Source organism: Etheostoma spectabile, chromosome 21, assembly GCF_008692095.1.
Source record: "Etheostoma spectabile isolate EspeVRDwgs_2016 chromosome 21, UIUC_Espe_1.0, whole genome shotgun sequence".
Classification (NCBI taxonomy): domain Eukaryota; kingdom Metazoa; phylum Chordata; class Actinopteri; order Perciformes; family Percidae; genus Etheostoma; species Etheostoma spectabile.
This window is the reverse complement of record NC_045753.1, coordinates 13,910,084-13,925,734: the sequence shown is the minus strand read 5'-3', so window position 1 is coordinate 13,925,734 and position 15,651 is coordinate 13,910,084. Positions and strand designations below refer to the sequence as shown.

The following is a 15,651-nucleotide window of genomic DNA, read 5'->3' as shown; positions in this document are numbered from 1 at the left end:
CACACACACACGCTTTAGTACTTGGTGTTAAGTGGATCCATGCTTCAGTAGAGTTACATTCACATAGACAAATTGCACTAAACGTACTGTTGCTTATTTCAGGAACTATATGAATATGTGGCTGTCGTTGATATCCACTGTCCGCTAGGCTAAACAGAATGTGAATATCTGGAGCAGAACCAAAATCTATTTGCCTGCTTTCAGCTGCCTGCAACAAGGATCGCCTCTTAATCACACTAGAAACCATTTAAACTAGTCGCATATACATATATAGTAGTGTTGCTGTACTCAGCAGTGCTTTTTTTTCGTGTGCTTAAGTCACATTTTCTTTGGCATTTTTCTTTTGTACCTTAAAGGTATGCAAGCCCTGATACAGACACAGGACAACTACTTGATCTCAACCACTTCTATCATTTCAGTGTGTTTGTGTCAGGGGAGCTTAGTCCTCAGATTGAGGAAGCTATATCAGTATGTTTTGTATTTTGATTTTATTTTTGTTTTTACAAATGACATTTAAAAAGATGACTGTTTTTGTTTGTCATGATGTGTTCCCCGGCTTTGTGAAGATGACAATATCATTAGTTCAAATGATCATTGATTGTACGTATGTTGGTCTGCCTTCTGCATATAATTCTATATTAATCATATCCAGCTATCTATGCTTTGACATGCCATGTTTCTCTCTCACTCTGTCTGTGTGTGTTAATCTGCACACAAACACACTAGTCTATGACTGTGTTTTCATGAAGTTTGGTTGTTTGATGCCATACTCTTCTTGATTTTACTCCCAAGTGTTGGCTGGGTCCCCCAGGATGTTGTTCTGACTTTCCCGTGTTTCTTTTGAAGCATTTCCCACATTTCCTCTCCTTTCCTCCTCAGCAGCGCAACCAAAACTCAAAACAGGAGAGAGTGTGGCCTTGTCCAGAATCACCGTCAGATCTTTATGTCTTTGTGCTGGTGACAACAGCTCTGTAGTGTTTCCTCTGAAGCTGTGCCCCTAAAGCTCCCACTGTGTTCTGGTTTTGTCTGAGCATTGTTGAGTTTTCATTTAGTTCTTAGATCCCCATCTTCACTTACTGTGATATTTCATCATGATGAAAAAAAAAAATAATCATCCTAAATATTGGCTATGTATTTCTGTTTTTGGAAGGGCATTTATGCAAATCTACAGAAATCTATGGTACAAGCAAGAAAGGGTGATTTCTGCCAAAGCCAACACAGAACCAAAGCGTAGGTAAAATGCTCTTGGGGTTGATTCTAGATAGTGTCACCTTTCTCCTATAAATGTGTCTATGAAATATGCTTGCCAATAGGCTACAGGAGCAGACTATAGGCCTTTTATATGAGGTGATAGAGAACATACCTGTCTTCTATTTTTGTGTTTGAGCGCCGGTGGCCATCGCAGCCCGCCTGTATCTCTGCCTCAACCCTTATAGACCTCTTATATTTACCAGTGCACACTCCTGCTTCTCTAATGATATGTAAGGGTCAGATTTGTTATTTGCTCCTTCAAGTGGTTGCTGCAAGACTTTGTGCCTCTTTAGCACTTATATCCACAAGAAAGTTAGTTTTGGAGTTGCACAAAGTAGGGACGTGTTGGCGAAACGTGTTATCTGGATGCACATCATTTTCTGAGGGCTTGGTGGGAACATACTGTGCTTTTTCGTTCCTGTTTTCAGTGCAGAGATTTTTTTTCTGTATTCATTTTCACTGTTTTGTCTCACTTGATTTGTATAGTTTGTTGTTTTGTACAAAAATGAAAAGTGAAACACAAAATATTTATAATTTTTGTATGGAGAAAATAAGAATGTAAAAAAAAAAAAAAAAGGAAATTGTTTTTTATTGTGTTGGCTGAGAAGCGACGGTGTCAAGAAAAAATCCTTACAAAAACTACTGTCATTTCTTCATTTGTAGCTAATGTGTGTTCACTACAGCAGCAAGGAGAGTCAACAATAAATTCATTTTGAATACAATAACATACTGGTCCAGTCCAGATCAGAACCTCCTTCAGCGTCCCTCCATTACTATTCCGTGAGTGTTCACATACTGGCACTAACGGACTGAGCATGCATAATAACATCATGTGACAGGGAAAAGAAAAACAAGATTTGTAACCCTCTGCTACACAGATAAGATCTTTTCACGGATACTGAAGTCAGGACATTTAGATTCCCATGTTTTTCTACATCTAGGCTGCCAGAGTAAGTAAAAATCTGCTGGTTCCCTTTAATCCTCTCATGGACCCCATCACCAATGCCTCTACACAAAGAAGCAAAGACAACTCTGCATTACTAACATTTGGCTGCCCAGCCCCTTTGGTTTTGGTTACAACACAACAATGACACCTAGTGGAGCCTTTGGGAAACACAGTGGGACTTTAAACAAAAAGATCCTAATTAAAACTTCAGTAGTTCTCTTGTGAACATTTTCCCTTCTCAAACTAAAATAAGATAAAGTAAAATAAATAATCTAAAAACAGATAAGTAAATAAATAATGCAGTGCCCACAGGATTTTATTTCAGATGCCCTGTGCAGGTGCCAATCTGTTGAGAATGACACAGCTGGTGTCAGAATCACAACCCTTCCAGTTGTTAAAGAAAAGTTAAGAAATTTTGGAAAATTTGCTTATTTCCTTTATGGCAAAGAGTTAAGTAAGATGATAGATACCATACTCTCATAACTGTCCATTAAATATGAAGTTACAGCAGGTTAGCTTAGCTTAGCATAAAGACTGGAAACCGAGGGAAACAGCTAGTCTGGCTCTATCAAAGGGTAACAATTTGCCTTTATTATGGCTCGTTAGCTGAAAAGATCCATATGATTCAACTAGTCAAACAAATGAGTGCATTATCTAAATTGTTTAACATTTGATTTGACGCCAATCAATTTCAATCAATTTCTCAGACATGTGGAAATGTTATGATCTGGATAAATAAGATATTATTAAGAGATGGATGTCTAAAATTCTTGAACCCTCCCTCTGTCAAAGCTGCTGTTCCCTTGTGCAGAGTCACACTTATCCAAACATCTTCCCTTGCCATTAGTGGTACTTCCTCCAGCGATCGCGCTCTACAAAAAAAGAAAACAGACACAAACATGCTCAGTTATCTCCAAATCTATGCAGCCCAATACACAAAGCAACATAGAGTAACCCACGCACTTACTTAGATGAGGGTAACTCCAGATGTAGCCAAGCACACAGTAGCCTGCTAACAACATGCCCACTCCACCTACACCACCTTTCTTCACATCAATATACCTCTTGTAATACCACTGCCAGCCTGATGGAAGCACAGAAGAAAAAAAACATAAAAACCTTATACTTTACTAAATACTTAAAGAAATTGTTTAACATTTGCTTTTCTTGCCAAGAGTCAGATGAGAAGATTGATGCCACTCTCATGTCTGTCTGTTCAGTACGACGCTACAGCCAGCAGCCGGGTTAGCTTACACAAACAGTAGGCCAAGTGGTGTGTTTTCTGACTGATACATAATATGTGTTTGTGTGTGAGATGAGTGTGTTATTCACCTCTTTGCACCATTTCCACCACATCTTTTGGATGGCTGGGCATTTTGCAGGCCAGCCACTCAGGAAACTCCCTCAGTCTCACCTGTCCAAGACTCCGCTGTGTCGGAGCACCTACAAATACGGACACCCATAAGAATCAATGCGGTGACACAGATGAATACACACTCAAAACACATCCTCTGCGGATACTAAAACAATGTTGTTGTTTCAGTACCTCACTTTGAGCAATAAAAACATGTTATTCGAGGAAACCCTTTCTGAATATTTAATTGTAGAAGCCTAAGTTCTAAAGTAGTAGAAAATTACCATTTGTCATGATCAATCAGAAACTAGTCTCCCTTTGCCAGACCTTCCTCCACGGTGCTGTGGTGGAGGGTCTGCCTAGTTCAGACAGCATTCCGGGATGGGAGAAAAACATGCTCTGGCTTATTGGCATGTCTTTGAACCAATCACAACCTGAGCCCCAGTGCCGCTGCAAAATAGCCTCAGGAAGGATCTTGTTTTGGTGGAACATGTGTACGTTGAAAAGTTGTTTTAGTTACAGATAGTCTAGCTAGCTGTCTGGATTTACCCCGCAGAGATCTGAGGAGCAGTTAACCATAGTCCTCGTAAATCTACCAGTTTAAAATTCTAACGCATAAGGTTACGAAGATCCGGCCATAAAGACGGACATACGGTGGAATTTCCAGGGCAATCCCAAAAGTGGAAGGTTGTGGATATAGACTAATCGGAAACTGGAAACTGAAGATTAAGTATGTAAGGCTACAAATCTGTAGTCTTACTCAAGCGCTACCAAAAAAGGTTCAAGGTTGGATGAACCCTTTTTATTGTCAAATACTGACCTTTAGTTCCATTATCAGCAGCATTTTGTTTCCTGACTTCGAGCCGCAACTTCAACCCATCATCAGCTCTCAAAGGCTCCACCCTCGCCGCCAGCAAAGGGCTAGAAAACGTTGTGAGTGATGGGGATATCGTACGGAGTCCTGTCCCCTTCAGCCCCTCACTCATGCTGACAGTATGTGGAAGGGATCCAGCTTTGCTCATCAGAGACGATAGATGTCCAGAAAGGAGGGGCGCAGCAGGGGAGGCTGGTTCAAGCTGTTGCAGGGGGAGTAAAGTTCCTTGTTCAGACTTTGGACTTTGTCTCTTAACTGATTGTAGCTCTGCATGTTGTGAACTGTTGCAGGGCAGCTGATCTGACACAGCTTTAGTTCTTACCAAACCGCTATCTTGATTCCCTGTTGGAAGTGGAACTGGACTGAGACTTGTACCAAGTCTGATTTTGCTGCTTCGATCATCAGTAGTTTCAATCTGGCTCAGGATGCTTGGCCTGCTGGACTGACGGGTGGCGTTAGCTCGGCCTAACGTGGCTTTAACATCCTGGAGGGTAATACTGGCCTGGTGACCACTTCCTGATTTCAAGAGCATCGTATTCACGTATAAATCCTCGACTTCCCCCTCGTTGTCCAGCAAGAAGTTGTCACGGGCTCTTGCACTAGTAGTTTCATTTACTTTAGAGTCCAGAGAGCTAGAGGTATCTTTGGTTTTGGAAAGGGACTGTGAAGCCTTCTTCATCTTAGAAACCTTCATTTTAGAGGCAGCTTTGGGTTTAGTGTCTGTGGACAGAAACGCATCCTCTTTTATTGAGTCTTTGTTGGGATTAGTTTTGGTCCCAGCTGTAATTCTGGAGCTGAAAGGATCTGCCACAAATGGAGTTGAACCTAAAGGCAGATCCTCTGAGGCAGATCTACTTCCCTTCAGTGATCCCTTAGAAACCTGTTTGGATTTTGCAGCTTCTATCGAAGCGCGGAGACTCAGCTTTTTGGGCTTAGAGGTGGTGCTAGACAGAGGTAGCGATGGGGAGGAGGTAAGGGAAATGGTTGTGGGGGAGGGCAGGTTGGCTGTCCTGATTTGTTCGGACGGCTTCTGTTTCTTCTTCTTAGTTGATGGTAGAACTGGTGCAGAACTCTGCGATGATGACGAAGTTGATGCATTTGGTGGTGCTGAGGTTACCACAGACATCGTTTTACTCTTCTTTGATAGTGGATTTGCGGTTACTGACTGAGAAGACGTTGTCTGATTCACTGTGACATCATGTTTGGTTGGAGGTGTTTTGGAGCTTGCTGATGCCTTGCAATGTGGCAGATGACTCTTCAATCTTTTGTAAGTTTTCCCGCAGAATGGGCACACCTCTGTGGGAAGAACAGTGACAGTGTGTGGTTAAAACCAATATTTCATGGCTAAAACACATCTATGTTTAGATGTGGTCAATACAGTTATTTACGTTATTGATGAATCTGCTGATAATCTGCGTGGTCTTTTGTCTATAGCAAAATGTCCCTGGTTACAGGGCTCCAGACTAACTTTTTTTTTTTTTTTTTTACCAGAATCACTGTTGCCCTTAACTAAAAATTATTAGGGGCACAGGCATAAAATGGTTTGGCACACACCTTAAATCGACGCATTTTTCACATCTCGCCCATTTGAACTGTTACACTGGTAAATACAGAAACTACAATATGCCGTTTTATTTAAGTTCACCGTCACATTGTAACTGGGGGGTGAAGGCCTATCTAACAATCTAACACCCAGTGTGGAAAATATTGAGTGATGAGAGAGCCAGAGACAACGAGATTACGCACTCAAACATGCACTAATTTCACAAGCACTAATTTGTGTCACAAGGTAAATAGTTACACATTAAGCAGTCTGTATGTATTTTTTTCTCTCTATAGAAGTGGTCTCCGCTCCCTGCGGTCTCTGACAGCCAGTGGTAGTACCTCTCTGGCCTAAGTGAGGGAGCCGTACCGCAGCGTGTGGCAAATGTCGGAGCTGACATTAGCAATGTTAGCATAGATAAAAACGAAAAATGCAAATAAACCAGTGAATGCGAATGCATTTAAGTGATATCCCGCATTTTTGGTGTTGAAATAAAATTACGTCCTTCATGTCTGAGAACTAGACAACACTTGGTAAAAATTAGGTTGACTTGTGTTTTATGATGAGACCGAAAGCAACAACACTGCCAAGGCCTTTCAACACAGCTCAGTCGACCGGAAGTGCCGGCAAGCGGGGTTAAGACCGAAGACGTCCGGAGGGCAAACGTTAGGCAAGGCTAACTTCTTATCGGCTATTACTACGCAGCACTTTCTTTCCAATGTAAAGTCTTAAGCAAACAAAATGCATGCATCTTTGGTTGCAGTTCACCACTCGTCAACGTATTATTGAATGCAACATCATGACTTTGACGGAAACATGGCAACAACAGCGCAGTGCAAGAGCACGTGCGGACGATGAGCGAGACGCTAGTACGAAAGCGAGAGACGCACGAGTGTAGATGACGTTACCCACGTTAACTAATCACGGTCCGTGACAGGTGTGTCTGACAAGGGCCCCTGTCTCACACACACACACACACACACGGCCAACTCCGACATACTCGCTCTCTCCTCCTTCTCAACATGAAATAAAAAGAAGTATTCAAGTTAGCGAGTAGTTTTAGAAATGACTACTGTCTTAATGGTGGTCGCAGTCTGGAGCCCTGGGTTATATAAATGACCTGTTGTGTCTTACATTGTCTGAAACTCAAAGATATTTGGTTTTGCCATACACATGGCAAGAAAAGCATACAACGGCCCATCTCAGAAGCTGTAATTAGATATATATTTGTCATTTTTGCTTTGAAGATGACACAGTTTGTATTATTTGTTACATATATATGCACATTTTTTTACTTAATGGGCTGACCTTGACATTGAAGGGAAAGTACAGTAGAGCCTAGTCTACTGTAGATTCTACTGTAGTTCATTCCCCATCAGCAGTGCACTAAGTTCCAATATAAACGCATATAATATTGTTTGGGACCAGGGCATGTGTGCTGTCTCTGCTTTTCTGAATAACAAAACAATGTTGCGCCACTTACCAGAACTCATTTTGCATGCGTTTGTAAAAAACAGTTAATCAGGTTGATTCATGTTTCCAAAAAACTTTAGAACAGGAAAGTTGTACCAGCGTCAAACAATAATATATTATCACATTTATCCGCAGTGTTGTCACGTTTTAACACTTTAAGTTAAGACACATTCTCACATTCAGCTCGTTAAACTGTTGCTGTTATCAGGGAAGGACCCAATGGGTGGCGCGTTAGGAGCCTGAGTATAAATTGCTAAATAAACATCACTAAAATAGCTTAAACGTATTGCTGTATAATTAAGCGGCTGACTTAAAAACTATATTCATAAGTGATGCTGGGTTATTTCTTTAACTGTCTATGGTTATAACGGGCTGTCTGGTACAGTTAGATACCTGCATCATCATGGAGGGATCAGTTCAGTGGGTGTGGTGCACGAATTGAGATGATTCACTGGAGCTTTCTTCCGTCTTCGCGTAAATCCCCGAACAAACCCAACCGCGGTCAAAATGTTCCACTAAAGCGTTTGATATTTTCTGTCAAATTGATATTTCCACAGTAGCGTTGTTATTATCTGGCAGAACAAGTCACTTAATTAATAAAAGAAAAGTATAGTATATAGAATAGTAGCCCGTTTTCCTCACATAACCTAAAACGAGCATTGTTCGACAAAAACAATAAAAATCTCAGCACAGATACAAATACACAAGATACAGTTGGTTGATGTTTTTGAAGCCTTTCAGCCACATATGAGTAGTAGCCAGGAACTATGCTTGACTTTTAATTCGTTCTCTCAAAAGGTAAAAAGAACAAGTGATGAAGTGTGTTGAAATACATATAGCTGTGTTTATTGGAAGAAATTGATTTTTATTAAGGATATTGTTCAAAATATTTCAAAATGCACCCTATTAATTTAAATCATATTTTACTCTGTGTACTTGACTGTCAACTCTTTATTCTGAAAAACTGTCCAAAGAATGTTTAGTTTAGCATCACTTTTAATGTGGTTGTTCATTTTGTAACATATTTCTGAGCATATCCACAACATGTCTCTTTTGGGCCGATGCTAATCATGAAGAGGGTAAATACTTAATATATCAATATTAAGAAAAAAATAGCCTACTTTCATTAGAAATGTGTATTTTATTGATAGGGTTAGAGTGGCATGAGACTTGGCACAGGAATACATTTTAAGGTGATGAAAATACACAATACACAAAAATACATCTAAAATCAAAAAGGTCATCTTCATTGGAAAAGCAGGGATTTGAAACACATTCAGAATGGAAACATACTCCATTTCTATAACCATTTACATACACAGAGATAAACCTGAATATTATTTACATGGCAACGGATTACAGTATATACAGAGCCAGAACTGGAAGCAAACTGAAGTGAACAGGAGGTTTTTTTTGGGAGAAAAACTACACGCTATCGATGTGAACAGTCGCAAGAAAGCGTGGGCTGATTTGGCGGAGAAGCACAGATTTGAACAGGGCCTGGAAGTTGTCCTCTAACAAAGATTGGCCCCCTACAAGATACAGTAGCCTTTTTCCACCTAATCCCCCCCCCCCCCCCCCCTTAGCAAATTCATAAAATAAAAAAGGGAACTACTAAACAGGACAAGATGGCGTGTAAAAAACAAACAAACCTTCAAGGGTTATTTCAGAGACGCCTGGAGTCACAACTCGGTAAGCTACAGCTTACTATTACAATGTTGGTTACAGTAACATCAAATCTCTGTACATCTATAAACAGACATTCATCATTCAGGCAAAAAGGGGAGGTCTGTCCCTTTACATCTAATCAGAGATAGAAAACAAAGAGAGGGAGGAGGGTGGGGGTGGTGGGGCGGGTCTTTGGGTCAACTTTCAGGGGTCAAAGCCGGGAGGATACAGTACCAAACACCACCCAGCTGACTGTACTGAGGCCTGGCTGAATCTCGCCGCTCTGCCACCCTGATAAAGATTCAATTATTCAGTTAGTTCACCAACAATGACATCAGCATGTACGCTGGTTTTGATTCAACCCTGAGAAAACAGTGGACTGCATGTTCACTTGCCGACACACCTGCCTAATGTGCCGTTTAAGCTAATTTTGTCCTACAACCAAAAACAAGGGACAACTTGCATCTTAGTTATCATCTGAAGGCAGCGAGGATTGGCTTTGATTCTATAGAGGCAAAGGCACAAATGCAGGATTTAAACAGTGATTAAGTCTACATAAGACAATATAGGGAAAGGTGTTGTCGGTTCAGTCGTGCGGTTGTGCCCTTTTCTAGCGTTTTTCCACAGACAAGGTACCACTGCTGGAGCCATTTTCCAGATCAAATATTGAACCATTCTGAGAGCTTTCGCAAACAATGAGCTAGTCCTTGTCCCGGCAACAATGGCTCTGTGACTGGGTCTGGGAGAGGGAGGAAAACGGTGCTGCAATATGAGAAAAAATGAGGACAATCGTGCAGTCACTAGATAATCCGCAGGTTGGCAAACCCTTCTACAAACTACAGGGGCTTACAAAGCAGCACTAGAGGGGTGCACCAGAATTAATGGAGTGGTTTTGGATTAGATTAATTCAATGCTTGTACGCAGACTGGCAAATCAATATTGGCGCAATGCTGACCTTGAACCATCTAAAATCCTACATGTTGTTTGAACAAACTAATTCCTGTATTTGTTGCTTGGCAAGTTATGCATCTGGTTGAGAGACCATGTGCCCGGTTTGTAATAGGTTTTGCTGGTTTGCGCCAGCACCGGCAACTTGTGAGTCGAAAAGCCGCAGCAAATCTTGTGCTGTAAGGTGGTGCTCAGACCAGAGGAGAGAGTCTCTAGACGAAGTAGCAGAGTTCAAATGTTATCCAACTTTAAAACCGCCTGCTTGTCGTTCTTCATAACCCTACTGACTCGTTCCCCTACCAAACCCTGAACTAACAATAGGCCAACTCTTCAAAGAGGAGTGTAAAAACTAACATAAAAACAGCTGAAGAAGAAGAACGCTGACGTCTATCTGATTCTTCAAGGTCTCGTCAAGTCCTCTTCAGGAGCGAGGGGGTAGTTTGTCCCCATTCAGGTCCTCTATTTTCACAGGTTGACAGGGGTCATTGGAGCATGAGCTGCTTGAGGTTGTCATGGAGGATGGTGTCCTTGACGTCCCGGAACACCAGCCTGATGTTCTCCGTGTTGATGGCCGTGGTGAAGTGGTGGTACAGTTGCTTCTGGGTGGCGTCGCGTCTCTTGTCCCGGAAGCACTCCACCATAAACGCCTGGACGTCTGGCAGGTTGTGCTCCTGCCCAGTGTACTCGGCAAAGTAGTCCTTGAGCGGAACGCTCTTCACTTTCTCCTCCAGCAGGTCTGTCTTGTTGAGGAAGAGGATGATCGAAACGTTGACGAAGACGCGGTTGTTGACGATGGTCTCGAAGATGTCGAGCGACTCGCGCAGCCGGTTGGTCTGCCTGTCCTCCATCAGCACCTGGCACAGACAACCAAGAGATTAAGTACTACTGCCAGTACTAGTACTGTTGCTATTGTACCAGATGGAATTTAAACTACTGAAAATATACATAGCTGCAGGCAGAAATGAAGGGCACCCTAGGCAGTTTATTTTCCCACTGTTATTATGTTTATGCTCAGTACATATCTTGGGCATAATTATGTAATAACCAAATTTAAGGAATCTTGTCAAAAAAATGTTAGTTTATGTTACCTGTTTAGGTTAAAAATATACACTGGATGATATAGGAGCACTTGATCATCATGAACCATAATCCTAAAACTGAGGCGCACATTAAACTATAGATATGAGCAACCTGGGCACCCAGATAGCTCAGTTGGTAGAGCGGGCGCCCATATATAGAGGTTTGCTCCTCGACGCAGCGGGCCCGGGGTTCGAGTCTGGCCTGCGGCCCTTTGCTGCATGTCACTCCCCCCCTCTCTCCCCTTTCATATCTTCATCTATCCTGTCAATTAAAGGCCTAAAATGCCCCCCCCCCCAAAAAAAATATGAGCAACCTTTCTCTCCTACTGTAAAGACAATATTTAATGTAATCAGACTTAAAGCTTAACTCTTGCCAAAATGCAACCTAGGGTCTTTTTGTGAATGTACCCGAGTCAAACTTTCGTTTTAAAAGCATAATTAGGACTTACTGTATTTTCGTTTTGGGTCAAATGGCCTTTTGAATGGGAGTGCTAGGGGCTACATTCACAAAAAGACCCTAGGTTGCATTTTGGCGAGAGTTACGCTTTAGGGCCGATGATTTTTCTTTTGATGAAAAAAAGAACAAACCTTGTTAATGGCAACTTTTACATGAGCTCAAAATAAGAGACAAATCTACACAAGATGTGGAATAAATCACAACAGTATAAGAGTGTGTGTGTATATGACGACTTATCAAAAAGTCACCAAACATTATCTGTTAGAACAAACTGATTAATGAGCCACTTATCTGGCTATCTCAAGTGTGTGTGTGTGGTGTGTGTGTGTGTGTGTGTGTGTGTGTGTGTGTGTGTGTGTGTGTGTGTGTGTGTGTGTGTGTGTGTGTCTGCATGTTGCGAGAAAAAATGAGATGCCATGGCCAGTGTTCGGCAAAGCGGCAAGATTCACCTGGTCGTATTCAGAGGAGGAGACGAGGAAGAGGATGGAGGTAACCGAGTCGAAACACTCGAACCAGCGCCTCCTCTCTGACCGCTGCCCTCCCACGTCCACCATCTTGAAGGGAACACTCTTGATTTCAAAGTCATACTCGTGGATGCCCTTGGTGGGTTTACGAGCCAGCAGGATATCCTGTTGACTGGGAAGATAATCCTGTAGGAAAGATGGAAAAACACAATATATATATACGAATAGCTACATGTATAGAAGATGAATTTGAGAAAAATTACAACTTGTCAACAATGACAAGATGAAGACAAAAATTGAGATTTTTTGTGAAAAGGAAAAAAAAAAAATCCAAGAAAAACCTCTAACAGCTGAAAGTAGAGAAAGCTTAGCCTAGAAATCTAGACGCACCCTAGTGGCAGCAAATGTAATTTGCAGCTAGGGTTAGTCTAGCAACTCTCTGGTCAGGCCAATCACATCGTGTATAGAGTTGGTGGGCGGGCTTAACATAAGGACGGCAGAGTTGCAGCAGTTCCGCGTTAAATCGTTGCTACTTGAAAACAATAAAAGATGGCTGATGCTGCTGGCAAACGGCGGCCTTTGAAATCAGTTTTGCCTGCCACTCTGGACGACTTGGAGTTGAGCACTGAAGTTATTAAAAAACAAAAGATGTTTGGAGTTTTGCTGTCGGACACGAAAAAAGATTAATCTATCAACTAGTGTTGCTCTGGTTGGTTGTAGCGCTATCCTATTGCGTGCAGAGGTCATTTGAAAGACAACCGTTTAACCCGCCCTTCAGATTGAGCCCAGCCAATGGGGAGTTCCCAGACCCAACATCTTGATGTGGGTCTGGTTTGTCAGGCTACAGAAAGCTTGTTTTGCAGTGAATTAAATTAGTAGGCCTATGATAAGGAGCTCTGCAACCAGTGGTGACAGGGATCGCTGTATGCCTGATGGTGCTGACTGAAACTCCACGAAATAAAATAAATAATCTCCTGGGCGCCCAATCCAGGGTTGCAACAATGCCATTTTTTGATTATAGGTGTATAACATCTCCCTGCAGCCTGCATACAAAATCTTTATTATTTTTTATTTAAATTAGATATTTTGCCTTTTTAGAGGGAACTGAATTCAATGCTTTTTAAGACCTGCAGATACCCTGGTGTAGCATCTGCTGAGGGACCATGTACATGTTTTCAAACAGCCCTTTTAGTTGCTCATCGGCTAACCTTAAATTGTCCAGACATTTTTTCAAATACTTTTTTTTATTTTATCTTTTGGGCAGATAAAGGGGAGAGAGGGGGAATGAAATGCAGCAAAAGGCCACAAGTTGAACTCCGCAGCGGCTGCAATGAGGACTGAGCCTTTGTACGTGGGGCACACGCCCAACTAGGTGACCTACCCAGGCGCCCCGACATGCATTGCAATATTAACTATAACATGTACACACGTCTGATTATAACAATCGGTGCAGGCAGAAACAACTTACCAGCTCGCCAAGCTTATCCAGATTATCCAAGAAATACTTCACTGACTCACCCTGCAACAGGACAGAGGAGGACTTTGTTAACACACACAATTTATCAGATTCAGTCATTTTAAATCATAAACAGCACAGGCTACTGACCGCTAACATTGCATTCAGAACAGAATAAATGTGTCGCTGTTGTTAAAAACCGGACAAAATCTCACTTTAGCTGCCACAAACAAACACACACACAAACATGCTTGCACGCACGCATGCACGCAAACTGTCTCCGCCTGAGAGCTGAGTCTGCTCTGAATAGCTGAAGCAGGATGCAAAATATTTGGTATTGCACCAGACGCACGTTTGTAAGTGTGTCTTTGATGTCGAAGTGTGGCTAACTTTGCATGTGTGTGTAGGGGTGTTTTTTTTCTAGACCGTTCTAACACTGTTCATATGCAATTAGTGCAAGTCCAGACATGAGGCTGCCAAGACTGAGATGCATTCCTTTACGTGTGTGTGTGTGTGTGTGTGTGTGTGTGTGTGTGTGTGTGTGTGTGTGTCCTCCACATTAACCAAAAACTGACAGCAAAAAGCAAAGCAGATTTTCCTTACCATCCTTCCTGTGACCCGCAGTTTCTCTACAATACCACACCACCAGGATTGCTTGCATGTGTGTTGCAGTAATGACACTACACAGACACCTTGCTATATAACCTACATTGTGTTAGTAGTAATATTTCTTAGTGCATCCACCATGTACTTTCCTCACTGTAAGCTTCTGTACTCACCTTTTGATCTTTTAAAAAAACTAATCTGACCTGAAAAACCTGTGTGTGTGTGTGTGTGTGTGTGTGTGTGTGTGTGTGTGTGTGTGTGTACATGGAAAGTGTGTGCAAGGCTAAGATTACACAAGGGAGGAATAGGTTGGTGTGGTGCTACACTAAAGCCAGAAGAAAGAGCTACCTTTCGGTGAAGCTCATTTTAATTCTGTACACATTTCTGGCTTCACCGGAATACAAGAGTTCGAATCTGAGCAGGACGGGGGGGGTTTTGAAATCCTCAAAAATCTGTAGTTTAATAAAAAATAAATTAAAAAAAAAAAGGGGAAGAGAAACCAGAAGAGCAATCACTCTCAGCTCTTTCTGTTCATTATACAGCATGACAATGCCTACAGTTTTACAAGCGTGCTGTGAAAGCAAAACTGAAACATAAGATAACAGCGTGTGCCAATTGAATTGTGACACTTATATTTAGGCAGATCGTGCCTAAAAAAAAACAACTGTGTTTTACTGTGGGAACTTTGTACTAATATGCAAAACTAGAGGATCCAGAGGTGATTACAGTCGAAACGTCTTTTAATGGTAATTAACAAGCACGTCTAGGGGCGCGTCTGATTTGTGATGCAAATACTTAAATGCAAATATGCCAAAAAACACAATGGGTTGTATCTGCTGGCAGAAATACAAATTAGTCATCGGAAACAAGAGCAGGGAATATTTCAACAGCTCCCAACAGAAGAACTCTTCAGCTGCTGCGTCTGGGTTGGATGTGTTGTTGTCTGAATGGTAGAGCTTGTGTTCAGGAGAGATGATGCCCTCAGGTTTTAGACTGCATTTGCATTACGACTTAATACCAGGTTTTTATTCACTAGAAAGGGCTTTTTTTTTTTTTATCAATTTATCTGGTCATTATTTCTTCAGTTAATGGTTTAATTGTTTGGTTTGTCAAAAGTGTCACAAAATAGTGGAAAATGTCAATCACAATCTTCAAATTACTTGTTTTGTCAAAAAAACCCCGAAAAAACAGAATATTTAGTTAACTAGAATTTGACAAAAGAAAAAGCAGCAAATCCTCACTTTTGAAAAGGTGGAACCGTGAAATGTTTGACATCTGATTGTCTCGCGTTGCCAGACCTTCCTCCACAGCGCTGCGGAGGAGGGGCTGGCGAGTCCGCACGGCATTCCGGGATGGGAGAAAACCAATCACAAATTGTCTTGGGCGGCGCTTAGCTTGGACACAAAGACGGTGCCTCAGCCTCGGGAAGATGCTGGTTTTGGTGGAACATGTGTACGTTCAAAAGTAGTTTTAGTCGTGCAACAGAAATGCCAGATAGGACAGATAGTCTAGCTAGCTGTCTGGATTTACCC

At 41.8% G+C, this 15,651-nt stretch overlaps 4 protein-coding genes across 6 annotated transcripts in view; 2 read left to right on the top strand and 2 right to left on the bottom strand.

Moving 5' to 3' along the window:
* Window positions 1–1,973, top strand: part of bicral (BICRA like chromatin remodeling complex associated protein) — a 9,076-nt gene extending 7,103 nt beyond the window's left edge. For both annotated transcript variants that reach the window (XM_032503251.1, XM_032503250.1), the window contains exon 13: window positions 1–1,973. This exon is cut by the window's left edge and continues 1,054 nt beyond it. The gene's annotated coding sequence lies outside the window, so the exon portion shown is untranslated.
* A 33-nt stretch (window positions 1,974–2,006) lies between these two features.
* On the bottom strand, window positions 2,007–7,670 carry si:dkey-21c1.4 (flocculation protein FLO11). Of its 2 annotated transcripts, none has more exons than XM_032503252.1 (5): window positions 7,452–7,670; window positions 4,372–5,721; window positions 3,530–3,643; window positions 3,165–3,281; window positions 2,007–3,069 (listed from the first exon to the last, which is right to left on the bottom strand). In XM_032503252.1, exons 1-5 carry the CDS (start codon window positions 7,459–7,461, stop codon window positions 3,041–3,043), a joined length of 1,620 nt encoding a protein of 539 aa, XP_032359143.1. In that variant the 5' UTR covers window positions 7,462–7,670; the 3' UTR covers window positions 2,007–3,040. The 2 variants fall into 2 exon arrangements, with proteins under 2 accessions (XP_032359143.1, XP_032359144.1); XM_032503253.1 differs by having other exon boundaries at window positions 3,530–3,640.
* An 892-nt stretch (window positions 7,671–8,562) lies between these two features.
* The window catches only part of LOC116671786 (guanine nucleotide-binding protein subunit alpha-13), a 9,931-nt gene continuing 2,842 nt past the window's right edge, over window positions 8,563–15,651 (bottom strand). Inside the window, exons 3-5 of the mRNA XM_032503255.1 lie at window positions 13,526–13,576; window positions 12,043–12,243; window positions 8,563–10,911 (exon numbers count right to left, since the gene is read on the bottom strand). Coding sequence (XP_032359146.1) covers window positions 10,540–10,911; window positions 12,043–12,243; window positions 13,526–13,576 — 624 coding nt within the window. The 3' untranslated portion in view covers window positions 8,563–10,539. The remainder of the gene's footprint in view (window positions 10,912–12,042; window positions 12,244–13,525; window positions 13,577–15,651) is intronic.
* Window positions 11,898–15,651, top strand: part of LOC116671784 (regulator of G-protein signaling 9-like) — an 18,474-nt gene continuing 14,720 nt past the window's right edge. Inside the window, 1 exon segment of the mRNA XM_032503254.1 lies at window positions 11,898–11,920. The gene's annotated coding sequence lies outside the window, so the exon portion shown is untranslated.

Bases quoted from the DNA above. Each gene is read 5' to 3' on its own strand.
- si:dkey-21c1.4 (XM_032503252.1), bottom strand. The intron at 3,644-4,371 runs GTCAGTATTTGA...TGTCCGTATTTG, and splicing joins TGCTGATAATGGAACTAAAG to TAGGTGCTCCGACACAGCGG. The intron at 3,282-3,529 runs GTGAATAACACA...TGCTTCCATCAG, and splicing joins GGTGGAAATGGTGCAAAGAG to GCTGGCAGTGGTATTACAAG.